Here is a 19,955-nt window from a genome sequence, read left to right as displayed (position 1 = left end):
ACACTGTTGATTGTCTAGGAGCAGGGAGCTAGAACTGGCTTTTTCAGTATTGTCGAAGTTCGGACCCATGTTCCACAATCAAAGGTCCACAGTTAGTAGAATTATGCAAACGCATGGTCGACTTTGTGAAATAGCTTACTCTCTTACAGCATGTCTACAGTACAGTACTTGAATTACATAGCATCGCTTTTTATTTTTATTCTCAAAAATTGATTTGAAACTTGCTGCATATAAACTTGCACGCTGTCCATCCAATAGCAGTGTATATCCTTCAGGTACACCTTAGCAAGTGTGCAGCGGAAACATGGATCGTCAAAACAATCACACAGTAGACATTCTCATTGTCGGAAGCGGCGCAGCCGGCTTAGCAGCAGCTGCTACCGCCACAATCTCTGGGTTGAACACCATGCTCATTGAGCAAACCGACAAGATCGGGGGCACGACCTCCTACTCCGGAGGCACGATATGGATCCCCGAAAATGATATCTCCAAAGAAGCCGGCATCGATGACGATCGCGAAGACGCTGCTCGATATCTAGAGGAAGCTCTAACTGCGAACGGAGGCGCTGGGCCAGAGTCCGGCTCTAAACGCATCAAGGCTTTCCTCGACCATGGTCCTCGGATGGTAGATCTTCTCCGCAGCTCAGGTTTCAGATGGGAACCCTCCCCTATCCCCGATTATCACCCAGAGATGAAGGGCGCTATGGTTATGGGCGGGCGTACGCTGGACCCGAGTCCTTTTGATGCTGCGACACTGAAGAGATGGGCTCATCACTTACGCGAAGCCGGGCATTCTGCGCCAGTGACATACTTTCACGACTTCTGCGTCCTCACGCAACCTTACGCATCGATTGTTGACTTCTTTCAAGCCTACTGGATGCGATTCCGGGGATGGGTTCGGAAGAAAATGATGGGTAAGCCAACATCCATGGGCTGCTCCCTCATCGCACAACTCCTGGGGATCTGCCTCCGGAATGAGAAAGGCAACTTCACGTTAAAGCTCAACGCTACCTTGAAAGAACTTATCGTCGAAGATGAAGCCGTGCATGGTGCTATCGTGCAGTTAGGAGATCACGAACAGACCCAGGTTCGGGCTCGCGCGGTTCTTCTCGCCACTGGTGGCTTCGCCCGGTCCGAGGGTTTGCGGAAGGAGCATTTGCCTCACACGGGTACCGAATGGTCTTTAACGCAGCCTGACGGCGATACGGGCGTGGCGCTTATAGCTGGAGAAAAAGCCCAGGCCGCCACTTCGCTGCTGGGCGAAGCTTGGTGGATTCCCACGATGATCGACCCAGGAAGCGGCAAGCTTACGACAGCCTTATTTGAGCTGTGCAAGCCTCACTGCATTGTTGTCGACGACAAGGGATCTCGGATTTTCTCGGAGGCTGATCCGTACGGGGACAGTGGTCGCTCAATCTACAACCGATGCTGTGGGGGTGGGTGTGCCTGGCTCATTCTCGACTGGAACCATCGTAAGAGATACACGCTAGGATCGCTTAGCCCTTGGGCGGATCCTGTAGAAGCCCAAGAAAAGGAATATATATATAAAGCCGACACTTTATCAGACCTGGCGAGACAGATCAGAGTGAGTGCGGAAGGGCTCATGGCCACGGTTGAGAAATGGAATCAGATGTGCAAGCAGGGTGTCGATGAGGAGTTCCACAAGGGCCAGAGCAGGTATCACTTGTTCGTAGGTGACCGGCGAGCAAAGTTCCCAAACATGGGTCCCATCGATAAAGCTCCATATTATGCTATCGCTGTAAGACCTGGCGACGCCGGTACCAAAGGCGGATTGTTAACAGACGAACATGCGCGCGTCGTCGATAAGAACGGGATTGCAATCGAGGGGCTGTACGCAGCAGGTAATGCGTCTGCATCGGTGATGGGTGCAACATCACTCGGCGCGGGAGTCACACTTGGTCCAGCCATGACCTTCGCTTATATTGCGGTACTCCATATAGTACGGTGGATATCTGGTTCTGGACTCAGCAATTTCTAAGGGAGGTACTTGAAAATTAATGCCATTTCAACCGATTTCTGGAACTCGCCACACTATGTATGACGAACTAGAGATGATATTCAATGCCACTAACCCGAAAACTATTTTTCAGTAAAGCTCCTAAAGTCCTCTTCAAGGAAAACCAGTCATACCTCGATTATTGGTGGATCTTCTACTAACTAGAACTTATAAGAGCATTCAACGCTCGCCTGCCGCGATAACATACGTCGCTGAGCCTGAAGCTGCACTTTTGACAGCGTCTGCAATAGGACCTACGGAGGCAACGATACCTGGGATGGGAACAGGGTGCTTTCCTTCGCTGCGCAACTGTCTTCTATGAGAACCAGGCGGTTTGTTGCCTCTTGCTTTAGAACTTCACTTACTAAAATCCGCACTATTCCCTTCTTCTCGTTATCTTCGTCGCGAAAGACAATGAATACTGTTTGTTATTAGTAGTACCATTCTCAGTTGAGATGCCATAACCATAGGCTAGTAGGGTAAAAGGCAGTTTCTAACTTTGTAAGGGATTGTTCCTCCAGCGTTTCGTCACTACTAGCGTAGCAAAGCTATTCAATAGACACAAATGGACCAAGTATGCTCCTATTGATGGAGTACTTCCTTCCTAATGGTGTTTCTGATTAGGAGTACACTAGAACGCTAATCTACTAGTACAGTTCTAACGTTCTTACAAAAGTTAATACTTTTCGTAATGTTGTTAACTATAGCCACGAAAGCTTCAGCCTCACCTGGACCGATTGGTGTTGGAGCTCTGTCAATTGCAAGCATCATGTCGTGGGAAGCCCCTACTGACTGCAACAGGCGGAAAGCTGTACCGAAGAAACCTCTGCTAACGGCCGAATCGAACATAGGATCCATCCAGGTTGGCTTAGCGTCTGGATTGGCTCCCTTGTCCAAAAGATAACAAACAACCTGGACTGGGTCTTTGGCGCAGAATTTGACAGCATACGTAAGAGGAGTAAAACCTTCTGTGCGTGACTGTAGGTTTACTATACCCGGACGCATCCTCAGGATTAGTCGAACCATAGCCGGCAACCCTAAAACGCAAGCCATGTGCAAACAATCCCCTATATCGGCTCCTCTCTGGAGAAGTAGTGTGGCCGTCGGTATGTTTCCGCTTGCTACGGCGAGGAACAGAGGCGTTAGCCACGGGACTGTTGCTCTATAGCGTCGGATACTAGTGTTGATATTAACGTTGCTGTCAAGGAGAAGTGCAACTAGAGAGTCGAGGCCAGCGTAGGCGGCAAGGTGAAGCAATGTGACTTCAACTTGCCCGGACCATTGCAGCTGGCGGTTTACAAATAAAGGCAGCCGAGGCAGAGCTTCCGTTTCAAACTCTATTGGCGTGTACCGTGGCGCAGGGTGATATGCGATGACCTTCTGAAGAAGCCCCAAGGAACGATCGATCTTTCGTGAATCGAGTCTCTCGGATCGAAAGGGGTCTCCTAGCCAAAGGTATCGGTAGATCCAGCTGACGCCCTGGTCGCAGAAGCGAAAGCGGTAGAGATACCAAATAGAAAGCTGATGCAGGCTTCGGCTTGTCATGGCAACCCCCAGTACGTCGCCGGTGCTGAGGTGAGACAACAGTACAGTTAGAATCTCGTTTGGCCACATAGTGGGGCCATTCTTCAATACGTCGGCCTCGGGTGCTAGAAGCGAACGTGGCAACCTTACGGATGTTCCTCGACTTTTATTTCCCATTGTTTCGATTATAGACGAAGAGGGAGGGTGCCCTACGGGTTGAGAACAATTAGTTCAGGCGGGAATTTAAAGCATTGATCAATTTGTGTTCTAAGAATCGAACATCTTAGAGGAGAAGGTGTCATAAACAATACTTTGTAGAATGCATGAGCAGCGGCAGCCTAATGAGCACAGCACATCGCGACGCCCACGACAATAGTATTTACAAACCAATATAACTATTCAAAGACTAGTTAGGCCAAAAGTGGCTCAAATACGGGCTCTAAAAAACCGGAGGCATTTTTGGATATTAAAAGTGTCAGCATATTTTTCGCATGTGCTAAATGTATAGGTGTACGAGGAGTAGATTCCCGATGTTAAGCAGAAGATTCTGACTCTATTATGGACTGCTCCTTGAGTGTTTCGTTTACGAAGGTAAATGCTGTAAGTATAGCAAGAGCCATGCAAGCCCACTCAAAACCAGTAATCCGATGTGTCGAACATTCCTTGTCATGGATCTGTCACGAGCGGTCGGGCAACCAACTGCGCCACAAGCAAAAGCTCAATAAGGACAAATCTGGAGCCATTGTGTCCTGGCTTGTTTCAATTGCTTATGAAGCCTTAGAGGCCAGATGAAGCTTCTATACTGATGGCAACGCAAGAAATTGCCCTGAGATACACCTTATTACTAGCTGGCTAGGTAGAAGTAGATCCTCAAGATCTTCTGTCCCGTTAGAAACATAAAGGAGGGTTCTCAAGTCTAACATTAAGTCTTTGCTTCACCGTCACGTCTCTGCACTGGCTCTACCTTTTCAAAGATAGGTTCCCAGGCGGCACCACGGGGAGGTTGCAGAGTCCGATTTTCGCCGCCCAATCACATAGTGGATCGCCGGAATAGCATCAAAGGAAAGCAAAAAACCATGCAGACCCTTTGCGATAACATCGCTTTGCGGCATCGCTGGAATAACATCAGCGGCGTCGCTGGAATAAAGTAGCATCAGCGTAAATCAACGGAAGATCATCACTAGGCATCGTTGGAAAAGCGTCAACGGCATCGCTGGAAAAGCATCAGCGGAAAACAAAAGAAACATTGCAGAACCGTTGCGGCGGCATCGCTCGAGGAGTCACGTCTCGGCGGCATCACTCAGTGGCATCGCTGGTAAGAATCAGCGGAAAACAAAAGAAACATTGCAGAACCGTTGCGGCGGCATCGCTCGAGGAGTCACGTCTCGGCGGCATCACTTAGTGGCATCGCTGAAAAAGGATCAACGGCATCGCTGGAATGGCATCAGCGGGAAACAAAGGAAATAGGGGCAGGAGGCCCAGCCCACTAAGAGAAATTTCTTAACTCAAACCGGACAAGATGTCTCTACTTATACTCTCCCATCCCTCTTTCCCCATCCGCCCCCAAGGCTTCGACGTGGGAACGGTGATTTGGCCCCTTGTAAACTGACGTCACTAAACCATCAATCCTTGGCAGCTTGGGCAAGCAAACACTATTGCATCCTAGTCGAAAGCAGATCCAGGCGCTGCGGCGGGGCGGGACGTACTACTATGTGGTAAAGTATCAAATTTGGTGTTACAAAATGAGCAAATGGCCGCATTTTGCTCTACTACGTGGTGGATTGACCAGGTCCAGACCAGGGGAAGAATTGATGGGGTGACTAGGGTGCCAGGGCTGGTGGACTCGTTGGAGGGGTTGGGGAAGAGCAAGAAACTAGCAGGACCAGGATGCAGGGAACTGACCCCTGACCTAGCGCGACTTCCGAGGGGTTTTCGCAGTACCCATGCGGGGAGATCGCTGCTGTCTTGCGGCATCCGGCGGGAGCACCTTTTGGACCCTAGATTTCATGCCATCGTCTGAATTCGATCCTTCAGGGCTGAGAGGTCTTTCGGCGACGCGTATGCCATCGACTTCAACGGGCTCTCGGTACGTCGCGAATCACAAATCGGTCCACTTTTTTCTCGATTATGTGGAAAGTAGCTGAGACTAGAAAGAAGGTGCCAGGCAGTTGATCACTGCGACCGTCTTTGAACGTCGTTGTCCCCATTATTTAGACCAACATCTTCGGAAGGGGCGTCCAGGTCAGATACAGGGCCGTTAACGTAACCCTCGGTAAAACCTATGTAAATATCGCTGTCGGAATCAATTGGGTCGAAGTCTTGTAGGCGTTTAGGTCAGACATTAGATCAACACCAACGCTACCTCCCGAGTTGCCTTTAACTGGAGAATTGCCTCTGATGCCGACATGGGTCCCATTGATACCCGAACCAACTTCTGTCAAAACGGGTTTTCTCTTCTCGAAGCGAATGCCGAAAACAATCATATCGCGGCTGCGGCCGGCCATCTGCTCAAGTTCTCTTCGTATCTGGTCTTGCTCCGGGTCGTCCTTACAAAGCAGGTCCATCAGTAATTCCCCTATTGTAGTATAGCTTGGTAGTCGCTCAGAAGCCGATGTTGCAATCACATTGCGTATCGGCCACTCGAACGGCTGCGCGCTGTTCCATATCTTCCTGAGAAAGGTAACTGCTGCCTTCTCGTTTTTTTCGATACAGTATGTCCAGGCTAAAGCCCTGGCTAGTGGGAGAAGCATTTCTTCCAATTGCCAAGTAGCGAAAACCGACCACAAAACAGTAAAGGCCTTTTCCACAAGAGCTCTCGGTATGAAGAAGCCGCGAATCGCAAACTCCAATTGTTTAAACAAGGCCCCAACCTTACAGCCGCGCACCCTAGCGTATATACTAGTGAAGATTACTCTACAAATGACGCCACTATTTTCCTTGAATACCTTATTAAAAGGTTCGAAGGCTTCGATAGCACTGGCGACGGAGTTGAGGTCTCCAACAAGTTCCAGGATCATGACTAAGATTTCCGCAGGAAGTACTTGTATAGGCGTGTTGTGTGGAATACTTATAAGTCCTGTTATTCCTCGTTGATTTACGAGGAAGGGAGGATAAGCGTTCTTGTTTACCGACATCGTGAAAGGAATGGGGAGAAGGCAGATCGAGAGCGATTGACAAAATTACATGACTTACCGGCGTGACTGGATGTACCTACTCCCGTGCGCCACACAAATCTAGACGGCCTCCCGTTGGCTGTATCTTCCACCACGTTGTACTGATAACAGATCCACTCTCGTTGCCGTTGTTCATTACGGTCACCCTTATAGAGCATACATAGTTACTAAAGAACTTGTTAGGGCCTGCCTACTTTAAAAAGGACCTGATTCTCGAACGCCCTTTTGTAATGAATGCTAAAGTGACAATCTAGGCAGGGTAATTCTTTGGAGATCGTTTCGAGCGGTAAATAAGTAGAAGTTAGGTTTTCCGCCGTTGAATCAATTTAGATCGTACATTAGTATAATCCCCCTCTTTGTTCACATGTACTAAATCATTTATACTCTTGAAATTATAATAGTAAGGTTAGTGTGAATATATGTAATAATACTTGACGCGTAGTTTGGGCTTAGTAAAATTGAAAGACGGTAACCCTTTCAGCTGTTCTTAAAGTCGCCTATAACCTGAAATCGAAATGGTGTCTGGGTCGCAGATCAGTTTGATCTTTACGTACATTTCCTGAATGTCTATACTCAGATCCCAAATGATATCATTCAGAAGCCTTGCCTCAGCATCATTAATATCATCGTTTGTAAAATAAGACGAACAAGTCCCAGCCGTCACGCCAACCCAAAACCGCGTATCGTATGTGTCGTCTTCAAGATGCTTCCGAGCAAGGATGATTGCCGCCAGGACCCGAAGACGCCGTCCCATCTCAGTCAGCGGAGTCTCTTGTCGCCCGCGCGCAGCAGCCCGCTCTAGGTAGATTAGACCAACGCAGAAAACAGCTCCGCTTATGTCGGCCCATAACAGTAGATGCCGCACAAAGGCTTCTAAACCTGAGGGGAAATCCCATATATCAGTGTTGACGGGCACCGTCCTTGCAAGGAAGCGCTCGACCGTGGTATGAACAAGACGTAGGGGAAGGGGGTTCCGACAGAATTGCTCGAGTCGGTCGACGTCTGTTGGTGTACTCGTTAGTGGGGTGGAAATAACTGCTTGGTAATGGTCGACGACAACGTCAACACCAGACCGCAGCCATGGCTGGCAAGACTGGCAAGAGACTCTCGCAGCACGATGCATTGGTTGGTGTTCTGCATGCACAACAACTGTCAATTAGGTATGCGTGATTGCATGGGCAAAGGCTATGATGGACTGTCGTTCGGAGGGCAAGTGGCCTTACTTAAAGCTGGCAGTTAAGCCAGAAATAGATCTCCCCAAAGTACTTAAACGGACCATAACCAGAAAATTGATGCATCAAAGATGGAACCTCGTCCCACGTCAAGCGTTTATTCTGACACCTTCGACCTAGATGACCTGTTGCTGAGACTCACGAGGCAGACTGATGAACAGTATGACACGGTCATACCCCTCCTACTTCAGGAGAACAAGACTCTTTATAGCGAGCTTATGGCGACGCGTCGGTTGTGGAGAACCCTACTTAGCCTTGTTCGGGACCTTGTCGAGTTGGCCGATCAGCTACGTGACTTGCTCAAGATAACGAGATCGGAATTAGAGCATGAAAGAAGGAGTTATCTGGCGAATTGCACCGCATTCTAGACTATTAAAGTACTGCAAACCGCCTGAATAGCCATGTCTGCTGCGCGCAAGAATGCGTCATCTCGATACATGTTACATTATCCTAGGCGTAGCTATAGACGACTCCATAAAATGGATATGCGGGCATCGAAGATCCTGGCCAATCCTACATAGCAGACAGACAGATATTTCAGCCGTGCTAAGGCAGGCAGTTAGTAGACTAAGGCCTCTTTATGCTCCTGGCATGCTCCTTGTATCCTTCTGAACGGTGTAAAAGTTTTCGGTGTTTCGCTTTTGAGCCGACTTTTGCTCCTTTTTGGGTCTTTGATCATTCTATTTGCCACTGAACTATACAGTAATGCTATTTTTTCGTTTCTTAATTCTCTCAGGGTGTTGAATGTACTGTATTATACATACGTACTATATAGCTGAAGAAAATGAAGGATGACGACACCCCTCCCCCAAGGTACGACATAGATGATCAGGTCAAACCCTATGCGGTCTCTAGATACGACGCGATGGTGCTGGAAAACGACAAAGAGATCGACTGGTGGTGGTCCCTCCTAGCGAAAATCTTTTCGTGGCTGTTGCTGGCCGGCTACATCGTATTTCCCTCCACGTTCGCGTCACTGAGGCGATCGCAAGTTCTTGAGAGCATGGGTAGGGTTGGACAGACAGTCTCATACTGGGTCAACGACTGTCTGATTGCCCTTGCGTCTATACTTTCGGGTGCGGCATCCATCGGTCTGGCATGGTTATGGTTCAAATGGCGCACAAACTACGTCTGGGTGCATCAGCATATCATTGTGTAAGAGTCTCTGTCTGAGCTGGTTCCGTAAGTACCATTGCTTACAAAACGTAGTCCTACCTTAGTGAACTCGCTGATTGGACTTTTGTCCACCATTCTGAACATCTACACGGTTCACGGAGGTCAGTGGTCGGGAACATCCATAGCTACGACGACGGTGACGGGCTGGTGGCTTGTGGTCTCGTGCGTTTTATGCGTGGTGTATCAATATCTGCTGGACGGCCTGCGTCGCAAGATGGAATGATAGATCGAAGGGGTATTCTTCAAGGATTTTTTTTCCTTTACTTACTTCTGTACTCGATTCGAGCTTCAGGTTCATAGTTTGTGGGCTTTGGGGTTAGTGCGTCAAAAGGATTTGCGTGCTGGGCTTTTTGACCCATAGAGTAACTTGAATGCGCATCGCCGCTTCAAATACTACATCTGATCACGCTTCCGTTCTTGACAATGTAGCTTGTTTTACTTCCTGTAATTTGCCCTAAAAAAAATCAGTAGTATGGATTCCACCCTTTCACTGCCCGCCACGCGATCGAGGACTGTGTAGGTAACTGTGGCTATGCTTCATCCGCCTGCCAAGGTCAACCGAACTACCAAGGTAGCAGCTCGCTTGTCCCTCCATGCAGATACCATGACTGAGCCACTCTCTATCGCTCGGGTAGAGAAGGCTAGGTAGAAAACAGTTTTCGTAAGACTGAGACAAAACTCTTCGTTCGCTATGGTAACCGCTTGCCTTACGCATCCGCCGGAATCTACTTTAAGGCAGCTTACTTATACGCCATCGAACGACCGTTAAATCAACACATGAGCAAGATGAGACATTCGGACAAACATCATGAAAGCCAAGCGAAAGACGCAGATAGCCATTTTTCCAGCTCACTATAGCCTTGGTGATGCTACTACATCAGATCATAGACTGTATGCTGTGGCTGATACGCCAGCAACGGACGATGACTCGCACATCGCATCACACCAAGAGAAGACAACAGATTATATCACGTTTACAGACTCGGCGTAGATTCTCATTCGCTCTCTGAGGAACCGTTTTTCGACTAGTACGACCGACGTCGAATGGAACTCACCTTGGGAACACTACCAGGAGTAATTCAAGCTACATGATGTCGGGGGCAGCCTGACAGTAGCAGTGAGACAGGGAAAGCTAGTCCGCATCAAAAAAGTGGATCTCAAGGTGAAAGAATCATCACCAGAATATTGTTGTGTTTATCTACACATACATGCAGGTAAACGACGAAAAGAGCAACCATTTAAGGATCAAGAGTGAATTTATGTTTCGTCTTAGGTCCTTAATTAGTCTTATTTATTTAGAAGCCCAAGGATTTGAGCATCCCTGGCTCGATGGCAATAACATATTGGTGACCGATGCAGGATTAGTAAAGATTTGCAAGTACATCTCTAGGAGCTGAAAGCGGGGGAATTCGGATATCATAGTATGAACCTATTGATCCGCATTCTAATATGGAGAAGCCGGCCAAGAGCTTTGCCAGCCGCTTAAGGGTCACAACCGCCACCACGTCGAGGCCGTGAGCTGCACCGGTCAGTTTCTCATGTTTAAGAAGACTAAACAGAAGCCGCTATGTATCGATGACATGGGCCGCTGGTATGCCAACTCGGACGGGTTTATATTTCTGATCGATGTCGATGCGGCGTCGTCAATCAAGGAAGTGAAAAATGTTGGTCTCATCTCCACGTAGCCACGTTTTTCACGGCTACTTACAGCATCTGCTCATGAGACATCGGGATACCGACTGTCTTCTCGGCCTGCTCAGCTTGGCACGTGCGTCAGTCTTTTCGAGGAAATATCAGTGCCAACTCTAGGCAACGCTGGCGCCAAATCGAGCTTCTACCAGCCACTTCTGGCTCTGTAACAGATAACCCTATGTCTTCTTTTCATCTAGACTTCTACGGCATTGCTGTACCTTGTAGGAAGCCTACTGACTTCTCCTCGTTCAATATTACGTGCCTCTAGCCTTGCTCTTGATGCAGTTTGTGTGCAAACGTTTTATAAGCCCCCTTCCTACCCTGATTACAGCCTCGTCATGGATTGGGTCATTACCTTGTACGCAATCTGCCTTGCAGGCATGATTGTAGGTCTTGCTTTTGTGAACTTCTTGTCCCGCACGAGCAAAGTACGAAGACGACTCGCGCATCTGCTTGAGAAGCATTTGCTCTATCGACTCCTGGTTCATCGTCATGCTTTATTCGGTCCTTGGAATGTCGTGTCCTTGCTACTTCCAACAGTGTACATAGGCGTAAACGCGTTTTGCCTGGCATTCCGACCGTCTACGTTTCTCTCCCGCTCGGGGAACCTGGCTTTACTCAATACACTCCCTCTCTTTGCCAGTCCCTGCTTGGACCTCACGGCAGACATACTGGCTATACCTTTTCGGCATTACGCGGCAATGCACAGGTGGCAGGGTCGCGTAGCAGCGATGCTTCTAGCGGCTCATATCGTCAGTGCTATGCAAAACAACCAATACCAGGTCCAGGTACCGGATCGTGTTAACGAGCTTCTCATGCTAATTGTAATCCGTGTTCTTATTATTGTTTTCGCCGGCGTTTAGACTTATCGAATCTAATGTGTTTTCTTTTTTTTTTTCGTCTTGTAGGGTTCCATCGCAATGGTCGCAGCGGCGACGATTTCCTTCTTACCCTTTTTCCGTCGCCGTATCTACGAGCTTTGTCTCAGAACCCACCAGGCACTCGCTTCTCTGGCGGCAGTGGGGATTGCACTGCATCTGCTATCGATTGCTGGCCGATCTTGGCAGTGGGTGTATATCTACCTTGGCGTGACTGCTTTGGCCACTATGATACAAGGCTGCTTGGTGGCATTTCGTAACAAGGCTATGGGGCAAACGTTTGGACGAGCCTACATAGACCACGTTACTGGAACCGTGCGAATCTCCATCAGGCTGTCCCGACCACTCAAGTTCGAAGCGGGCCAGTACCTGTTGTTGTGGATGCCGAGAGTCCGGCTGTTTGAGTGCCACCCCTTCGTCGTGACTTCGTGGGCGGAAGCGGAACAAGGCATTGTCGACCTCTTCATCAAGCCCCGACGAGGATTCACTTCCAGCCTGGTTCGGTACTCCCACGAACACGTCGTGCCTCGACTGGCCCTTTTCTCTGGGCCACACGGAGTCAGCATACCAGTGTGGGACTATGAGGCAGTATTCATGGTGGCTACTGACCACGGGATCGCAGCCCAGGCGCCATACTTGAAGAAGCTTGTTTACGGATACAACCACTGCAGAGGGCGCACGCGACAGATACACCTCATCTGGCAGGTGACCAATCTTGGTGGGTTGTACCAATAAGCTGAATATTCACCGTGGCAATTGACTAACTATTACGATAGGCATCGTACATGCGGCGGAATCAATCCTGAACCCTATACTCAACGACGACACATTGGACGATGGCTATGTATATGCACACGTGTCTAATTCTCAGAACTTAGCTAACTTCTTTCCTCGACGCTTTGCGGGTAGATCCTCGAGATTTCGATTTATTACGAGATGCAGGCAAATGGGATGACCGTGGAAGATCTCAAAATGCTCATTCCGGGTTGCCTTAGCGACGATTTGATAACTAAAAACGCTTCGACGCACCTCTTGAACGCGTCTGATGTCGAAAAGCTTGTCACGAAGCATATTTACGGCGGCACAAGTCGTTTACATGGCAAACCGGCTCGGGTGAAGGACTTCGGCACGAGGGCGCGGCTCTATGTGGGCAGCCCAGACCTCGCATCGAGCTTGTGGAGTGAGGCATCACGCCTCTTCGACGTCACACCGCCAGAAGCAGTTGGGGAGATAGGAGACATGCTAATTCTTGGTAGGGCCTGTTCTTGCAGCTGCGTATCCTGCTAATTGGTACTATAGTGTCCACTGCAAATGAAACGCGAGACGCACTTTGCGACCTCGCAGGGGGTTTCGTTATCAAGGAAAGTCACCCGCTTTATAACACGTACCGGAGGGAACGAGCCATTCGCGGATATCTCGAGAGCAACCTCTGCCTTCGGGAGCTTGATTACCAGCCGGCTGATTGACGGGCTTGAATGTCTAAACAATAAACCTTGCGAACATGGTCTGGGATAGGTTCTTAGAGCTACTTGATCGTATTTGGGGTACCTAAATCTGCTGTATAGTGGGTCTTCTAAGTAGCAAAGGCGAAAGTGTCTGCACATAAAGATGCTGGAATCAAACCTCCTAGGGACGGATCTGACTTAGTGATTTACTACTCAAGAACCCACGTTGCCAAGATTCAATCGTCTCGTTATGGCCTTAGTTAGAATTGGCTGTTGGCTTACTTTGTGGCTCGTGGATCGAGGCTCGATTTCGATCCGCTTGCTGATGATGGTGACCTCATTGCTGGCAACGCTTGTGAGAGGTACAGTCGCGTTCAAATCTGGTTTCATGCTTTACACATAAGAAACTTCTTTTTCTTGGGCATTTTGGTGTCTATTTGCTGAGAAGGTACAGAAAACCCCATGCAAAATACCTGTTAGAAAAATGTTAATACTCCTGTGTGTAACCCACAGCAAGCTCTTGATTCTGCAAAAAATGGGTGAAGTGCCCATAATAGCTGCCACTGTCGGTATCTCTTGCTCTCTGGAAAGCATTGTGGAGATGTCCGCAGGTACCGTGTCAGCAAACAGGTTCATTATTGTATCCTGGTTGGAAGCGCTAGGAGAGTAATGCCGGAAACCGATGTCGGATTCAACTGTAAGTCCTTGGACGTAATGGATTGCTTCCCAACCGCCACGTGTACAATCAGAGCCATTCCTGGCTCCCTTTAAAAGAAGTGCCTTATCCCTTTTGGCTTCACATGGCACTGTATTCACATCATGGCAATCCGAGTTGCTCATGTCTAACCCCTGGTAAAAGTTCTTAAGGGGGGCGCTGGTGGCAGTCCAGAAATCCTTAAGCGGTCACTGCCCAAACGTCTTATTTTGTTAGACAATGCCATCAGCTCCTATTCATTCAGTTGGCACCAGACGCAAAGAGGGGGCAAACAGTCTCCTTCGACAAGCGCTGAAGAACTCCCACAGGCGTGCCCAAGTACTCCTAAGCTTGCCTTCCCTGACAGGATCCCCTAAATACACAGACGAGTGCGAGTCTGCCATAGTCAGACTTGAGCCAACAGACGAATACGCCTCTTCTCCCACAGATGAAGAAAGCAGTTTGTCATTTTCGCATCCTGGCTTCGGCGAGCAGCGCCACCACTGAAAGCAACGGGTCCTTTGTCAGGGAACAAAGATGACATCTACGTGGATCACATCGAATGATCAGGAGCTTTATTGATCCACAAATAACGGTGGCAAAGATAGATGTATGTAAGCATTCAGGAAGTAAAGTTTATGAGGATGGTCTCGGTACTAGTAAATACATTTAGGGAGGCCCGAATAGCCCAAAGCCAGTGGTCATTAACCAAGGTTCTTCGCTGGTCATGGGTCCGCCTCCTCGGAATCAAATAGATCCAGTTCTGATTGTATCCGGATGACCGGATCGTCCCAGTCTACCTCATCTAGAGTCGAGGCGGCCAACCTTTTGAGTCGCTTTTGTGCGTCGTCCAATATCTGCCATTGATGGTTGAGCCTCTGAATGCTGGATTTGATGCGATCAATAACGGGTTGTAATTCATCCGCTGCGGTTGTCCACTTTGACGTGTCGATGATACTTCTCTTGCTGCTGTGGTGTTGATCGGTCGAGCCCGCCACTTGGCAGCCTACGAGAGTCGCAAACTTGCCACTCGAATAGCTTCCGGAGCGCACCCGATCGGCTGATATGCCAAGGCAAGCTAACGTCGTCTCTAAAGTCTGTTGACTGACCACCACAGGAGAGTCGTTGTTGATATCTGATGGGCGGATGTCTGAGTAACGGGACACATAATGTTTCAGTTTATCAAACTTCTGGCTGTCCGCGCTTTCCACTCCTGAAGTGAATACGATCGTGAGCCTGAGTGACACAACACCATGAATTTCCATGATATGCAAATCAAATTGTATGAAGAGAAGCGAAGGATGGTGTGGCGACGTTTGAAAGAAAGTAGCAGGAAGGCGGGTTGACAAAATATTGCCTTTCGAGACGTGGACGAAGCGCTATCCTCGGCACTATGCTTGTCTCATACACAGCTTAAATAAATTTAGATGTACTAGTCGCTTGGTTTACTTTCGCAAAAGCCATTATGGGCTTAACGACCCAAAACGATGTTAGATGTAGGAAAAGTTCAGTACTTTGGCGCATGGGTGTCTTCTTGTGACATTATTATTAAAGCATCAGTCTGTGAGTTGGATAATCAATCCGCTATAAGTCTTGGGCCTGACTATGAGGATATTTGTGAATCTCGTCTCCAGGCTTTCTACTACAGTACTACCGTCGTCAGTGACGGAATTGATGACAGAAAAAAGCCCGTATTCGCCCATAAGAACGTTTCCAACCATCGATCCCCTTTCTAATTGACAATGATCTGACAGAGGGCCAGCGCGCACATAATCAAACTTGCTGTTAAATCGCCAACAGATGCCCCAAAAACATCCCCTTTGCGCACTTCGACGTCCAGCAAGTCCGCAACAGCTTGAGACGATTTATGCAGCGAAACCGAAAAGAACGTCACTACTGCAAAGAGGACAGCACAAACGACATTCAATCCGAATGAAACAAAGCTGAGAAGCCTAAACTTGAGACCGGCAAGCAAGAATATAGTCGAAGTTAACGCCAAACCGAGCCCGGCGGACAGAACGGTTTCCATGTTCGGACATTTTTCCACCAGCTCTTGCAACCTTTCGATTTCCTGGGGCGAAGGGAGAAATGAGGCAAGGTCTTGGACCAGACGAAAAGCAGAGCCAGGGATGGCGGCGCATTGGGAAGCCACACATGCGTACTTCGTTCCTACTGACACGCTCGAAGGCAGGCTCGCGGCCACTAAAGACTCGCCAGATGCGACCGCGACGGTGATCACGCTGGAGGCCGCGCTCTTCACCGCAGTAGCAATAGAACCAACCACATCGGGAACCTGGACGAAGCGGCGTGCATGCTCATGCAGCTTTTTCATTGTTAGTCACGGCCTTTCTTGAGGACGGATTACGCACCAGAATTTGGACTATGCCCTTCTTCTCGTTTTCTTCATCTTGCAGTACCCTTACGGTCAACGCAAGTATGACTACCGCCGAGATGACGTGGAAGGCTGTTAGTATTTTGGAAATCATTGTGAGGAAATCAGCTAGCCGGTTTGCTTAAGTGATCTAGAGAAGCCAACCGGAGACGTATAAGAATCAGGCGCATAAATAGTGTTGGCCATCTGTTTAGCGTATGCAATCCGCCACAAAGCCACCGCCACAGCTGTTTCTGACGGCATTTAACCCATCGAAAAGCACAATTAATCATCAGGGACGTCAAGACACTCCCTATAAGATCAACCGAAGCGGCTTTGGGCCAAGGGTTCTAACATCTAGTACTGGCTCTATTCACCGATTAGCAGAGGCTTTGCAAAGCTTTCAAAAGAAAGAAGCTATTTTTAATGCCCTAGCAAGTAGGGAAAACCTCGGGCATCGGTACGGTATCGAGAGTTAATAGCAAGATTACGCGTTCCTAGTACATTCGGTAAATTGGTGAACCAAATTGAAACTTCCTCGCGGATAGGGTATGACGCTACTGTGCTCTGATACTTAATACATGACAAACATGGTTGTACTGTACATTGTCGCTCAAGTCTCCCCTCTTTTAGTTGTTTGATCTAACATACATATACGTTAGCAATTTATGACGCTCGACGCGAAGCCGAAAGGAAACTATTGCTGGTCACATGCACGTTCCTGGCCTTGCGTCTCCACATCGTGGTTATCCCTCCATAATTGCCGTCTCAGGCGGTTTTCCGTGGTTTAGTCAAAGGTAAATTCTTGGAGGATGGTCGCTACCAGTTCACTCCCGAGCTTCATATGGCGATGATGCCCATAGAGACGTGGAAAACCATCGCCTGTGTCGCTGCCCTTCTGCAACCGCACCCAGGCCGCCTGGTCAACATCAAGCGCATACTCGACAAGCTGGAAGACGCCTCCCCGCTGGAGAAGAGGCTAAAAACTTTCATTGAGAAGAAGCCTGGCAGCTCACTAACGGCTCACCAATGCTGTGTGCCGCATCTGCCTACTTGCCCATCAGATAGATGCGCACGCGGGGTCGGCTGAAGTGACTTCGTCGCTAAGCGGTTCAAAAGTCAGGTCGCTCAGTAGGCTTAACCCGCTCGGGGCATGGCGGAGCGTAGATCAGGCCGAAAAAGAACAGGTAAGGGACCAGGCTAGGAGGTGGCAGTCACAATATCGCCTGATCATTGACTTGCATGGCTTGTGTTTGAGCGTCGTCGATTTGGCGCCCAGTGAGGCAAAGAACAAGCCCCAGTAAAGGAGTTTTTTTTTTTTTTTTTTTTTTTTTTTGCAGCTGACAGAAAAGGAATTCCAAAGTTCTGATTCACTGTGACGATATTTAGTGACGAATATCGTATCATTGTTCAGTCTTTAGTTAGGCAAATAAATGATGTTGGCTGTTGACGTTTTCGTTCTTGGACTTGGTTCTTCTAGTAGTTTCTACTTTACGAAGCTTGCTTTGTCTGCTTGTTTGATCTAACGAATCAAGTCGACAAATAGGATATAGATGCTGACTTGACTAAAAGACTCAAGGAATATTATAGTTTTCGACAATTAAATATAACTTCGAAGTATATACAGTAATAGACCCTTAGCTTAAGTCAGCTTTAGGCTAGAAGGGTCTGCTTCGATGAGCGGAATAGGCAATTTAATATATAAATAGTACTTCTCATGCAGGCTTGAAATGGCACATGTTGAATTGGAGACTAACTCCCATTACGTTGCTGGCTTTATGATCTTCCATCAATAGGCGTAAAAGGAATAGTACTGATCTTACAATGCACCACGCATACTCCTCGCCAAAAGCCTCAATTTCATCCGGGGCTTGTTTTAAATACTTTCATCTTCAACCACTTGCTGAATAGATTTCAAAGTGTTACAAAAGAAAACCTTGTTAACCGCTTGTTCTGCATTCTGCCGTATTCAATCTAGCTCGCCTATGGCTGTTTGTAGTGTCTAGTCAGAGGTCCACCTTGGGATTGAGATCACTGGCCGCGGATTGAGACTTGTATAAGCAGCAAATTCAGGCTCCATGAACTCTTGGTCCGGCCTCAAATGATAGTCATCAATCATCAAACCGCATGGGAGACTGCCTTGGACCAAAGCTGTGCATAGACCTGTCGCCGCTTCCACATAGCTCGATAGGTCGTCATACTTATCATTGAGCCGCTCACCTAGTTGCTTGAGCTGTCCCCCCCGCTCCCGGGTTTTCATATGTTCCAAGTTTGGCTTTTCCGGCATAACGCAAAGAAGCGCATATTTGGCGGGTCCCCAGTTGTGGCGGAGCTCGCAGATATCATGCCAGATTTTGCACCGCGACTTGAAAGAGTTCATTTTCCTTCGTTCGGAGTATGACATCCTGGTCTTTACTTGTAGAGCGAACTTTTCATCACTGGCAAGACGGTCCATCTGCTTGTAAAATAGCACGCAAATGTAGCGTCGGTAAAACTCGCTCTTGAAGCCGCTGTTCATGGCAGACCATATTACTGGCAGTTCCGATTTTTCCGACATGCGAGAACTTCGGTAGAAAATCACAGCCTCGCTCAACATGTCAAGGATGTCTTTGCACTGCTTGGACATTCTTTGCGGCATTCCGGAGGTCTGACTGCTGCGCAGCGAGGCGAGCTTCTTACGGGTGGGCTCGGTTGGTTGCGGGGACGGCGGTTGCGGGGACGATGATGGACTGCGCGGGGCTTGTGCCGATACAGCCGTCTCCGCGCCGGAAGACCGTTCTCTGGACGAGGGCTGCTCCTCAGGCGATAGAGAAGATCGGCTGAATTGTTCGGGAGAGCCACCCAGTGTAAAATTGCAGTCTTCCTCTCTGTCAGGTGTGGAGATTGAGCCTGACGGTGTGGGGACGTAGTCTTCGGATATGAAGGCCTCATCGAAGAAGAGAGAGTTTTCTGCTTGCGCTTCCTGAATCCGGGTTGAAACATCAGATTCCTTCACGTCAAGTTTCTTCATCAGCAGCTCTATGAAAATTCGTGCTCTCGAGCTCCGGAGAAATGTAGTGTCGACATGCTGCATCGGTAAACCTCCAGCGACTAGCATCCGCATGCTCAAAAGCATCCACACCCCAGAGTCCTCGAGACGCGCCGCCAGGGGTGGCTGAGAGAAACGGATCAAACGACGGGGAAACAAGACTTGTAGCAGCTGTTTTATCTTTGGGCTGTCTTCAACGTGCATCCCGTATAGCTGCACGCAATCTGTGTAGGCAATGGCGGTAAACCAGGCTCCGTTGTAATGGCATGGAATGAGGGTTATGGCATCTGGTGTGCCCAGAAGCCCTGTCACGTTTTCGATGGTGTCAGAGGCGATAGGGACGGGGTCTGTAAAGTGGAAAGACGGGTAAGATAACCGCAATAGCTGGAGATAATCAGTGACTACGTCGATATCTACGTGGTCGTCTCGGGCAAGACGCCACAACGATGGGGAGACCCCTTGTTCTGCAGTAATCACAGAACAGGCCACAGTCTGCATGTAACTGATCCATTCGCCAGTGACATGGAGTGGCATTTTTTCTTGCTTAAAGAAGTCTTCCATTGGTGGAAACTCTACGGCTGTATCTTCTGCGTCGCGGCAGAAGGCTATCGGGTAGCGACTTCGAATGAGTCGCAGAGCGCATTGGAACATCTCCATTGTTGAAGAGGAGAAAGGGTACGTAGCAAGACGATGAAAGACTTCGTACTCGTCCATTTTGACTCGGA

The 19,955-nt window shown here is 48.7% G+C and overlaps 9 protein-coding genes across 9 annotated transcripts; 4 read left to right on the top strand and 5 right to left on the bottom strand.

Annotated features, from left to right (window-relative positions):
• Window positions 1-304: 304 nt before the first annotated feature.
• CTRU02_212530 (uncharacterized protein) lies at window positions 305-1,999 on the top strand (the record flags this gene model as incomplete). Its single annotated transcript, XM_036723900.1, has 1 exon — window positions 305-1,999. The coding sequence occupies one exon, from the start codon at window positions 305-307 to the stop codon at window positions 1,997-1,999; it is 1,695 nt and encodes a 564-aa protein (XP_036584583.1).
• A 3,714-nt stretch (window positions 2,000-5,713) lies between these two features.
• On the bottom strand, window positions 5,714-6,105 carry CTRU02_212529 (uncharacterized protein; the record flags this gene model as incomplete). The annotated part of the gene is made up of 2 exons (XM_070205861.1): window positions 5,714-5,859; window positions 5,904-6,105. 2 exons carry the CDS (start codon window positions 6,103-6,105, stop codon window positions 5,714-5,716), a joined length of 348 nt encoding a protein of 115 aa, XP_070060674.1.
• Window positions 6,106-7,201: 1,096 nt separating this feature from the next.
• On the bottom strand, window positions 7,202-7,837 carry CTRU02_212528 (cyclin; the record flags this gene model as incomplete). The annotated part of the gene is made up of 1 exon (XM_036723901.1): window positions 7,202-7,837. One exon carries the CDS (start codon window positions 7,835-7,837, stop codon window positions 7,202-7,204), a length of 636 nt encoding a protein of 211 aa, XP_036584584.1.
• Window positions 7,838-8,017: 180 nt separating this feature from the next.
• Window positions 8,018-8,314, top strand: CTRU02_212527 (uncharacterized protein; the record flags this gene model as incomplete). The annotated part of the gene is made up of 1 exon (XM_036723902.1): window positions 8,018-8,314. The coding sequence occupies one exon, from the start codon at window positions 8,018-8,020 to the stop codon at window positions 8,312-8,314; it is 297 nt and encodes a 98-aa protein (XP_036584585.1).
• A 416-nt stretch (window positions 8,315-8,730) lies between these two features.
• On the top strand, window positions 8,731-9,345 carry CTRU02_212526 (uncharacterized protein; the record flags this gene model as incomplete). Its single annotated transcript, XM_036723903.1, has 2 exons — window positions 8,731-9,101; window positions 9,156-9,345. The coding sequence occupies 2 exons, from the start codon at window positions 8,731-8,733 to the stop codon at window positions 9,343-9,345; spliced, it is 561 nt and encodes a 186-aa protein (XP_036584586.1).
• Window positions 9,346-11,152: 1,807 nt separating this feature from the next.
• CTRU02_212525 (FAD-binding domain-containing protein) lies at window positions 11,153-12,979 on the top strand (the record flags this gene model as incomplete). Its single annotated transcript, XM_036723904.2, has 4 exons — window positions 11,153-11,638; window positions 11,723-12,410; window positions 12,469-12,536; window positions 12,602-12,979. The coding sequence occupies 4 exons, from the start codon at window positions 11,153-11,155 to the stop codon at window positions 12,977-12,979; spliced, it is 1,620 nt and encodes a 539-aa protein (XP_036584587.2).
• Window positions 12,980-14,556: 1,577 nt separating this feature from the next.
• CTRU02_212524 (uncharacterized protein) lies at window positions 14,557-15,096 on the bottom strand (the record flags this gene model as incomplete). The annotated part of the gene is made up of 1 exon (XM_036723905.1): window positions 14,557-15,096. One exon carries the CDS (start codon window positions 15,094-15,096, stop codon window positions 14,557-14,559), a length of 540 nt encoding a protein of 179 aa, XP_036584588.1.
• A 467-nt stretch (window positions 15,097-15,563) lies between these two features.
• CTRU02_212523 (uncharacterized protein) lies at window positions 15,564-16,317 on the bottom strand (the record flags this gene model as incomplete). Its single annotated transcript, XM_036723906.1, has 2 exons — window positions 15,564-16,154; window positions 16,201-16,317. The coding sequence occupies 2 exons, from the start codon at window positions 16,315-16,317 to the stop codon at window positions 15,564-15,566; spliced, it is 708 nt and encodes a 235-aa protein (XP_036584589.1).
• A 1,887-nt stretch (window positions 16,318-18,204) lies between these two features.
• On the bottom strand, window positions 18,205-19,944 carry CTRU02_212522 (uncharacterized protein; the record flags this gene model as incomplete). The annotated part of the gene is made up of 1 exon (XM_036723907.1): window positions 18,205-19,944. The coding sequence occupies one exon, from the start codon at window positions 19,942-19,944 to the stop codon at window positions 18,205-18,207; it is 1,740 nt and encodes a 579-aa protein (XP_036584590.1).
• Between the last annotated feature and the right edge of the window lie 11 nt (window positions 19,945-19,955).

Source organism: Colletotrichum truncatum (assembly GCF_014235925.2).
Source record: "Colletotrichum truncatum strain CMES1059 chromosome Unknown Contig_0008, whole genome shotgun sequence".
NCBI lineage: Eukaryota > Fungi > Ascomycota > Sordariomycetes > Glomerellales > Glomerellaceae > Colletotrichum > Colletotrichum truncatum.
The sequence above is the reverse complement of the archived record's forward strand: the minus strand, read 5'-3'. Positions and strand labels throughout refer to the sequence as shown.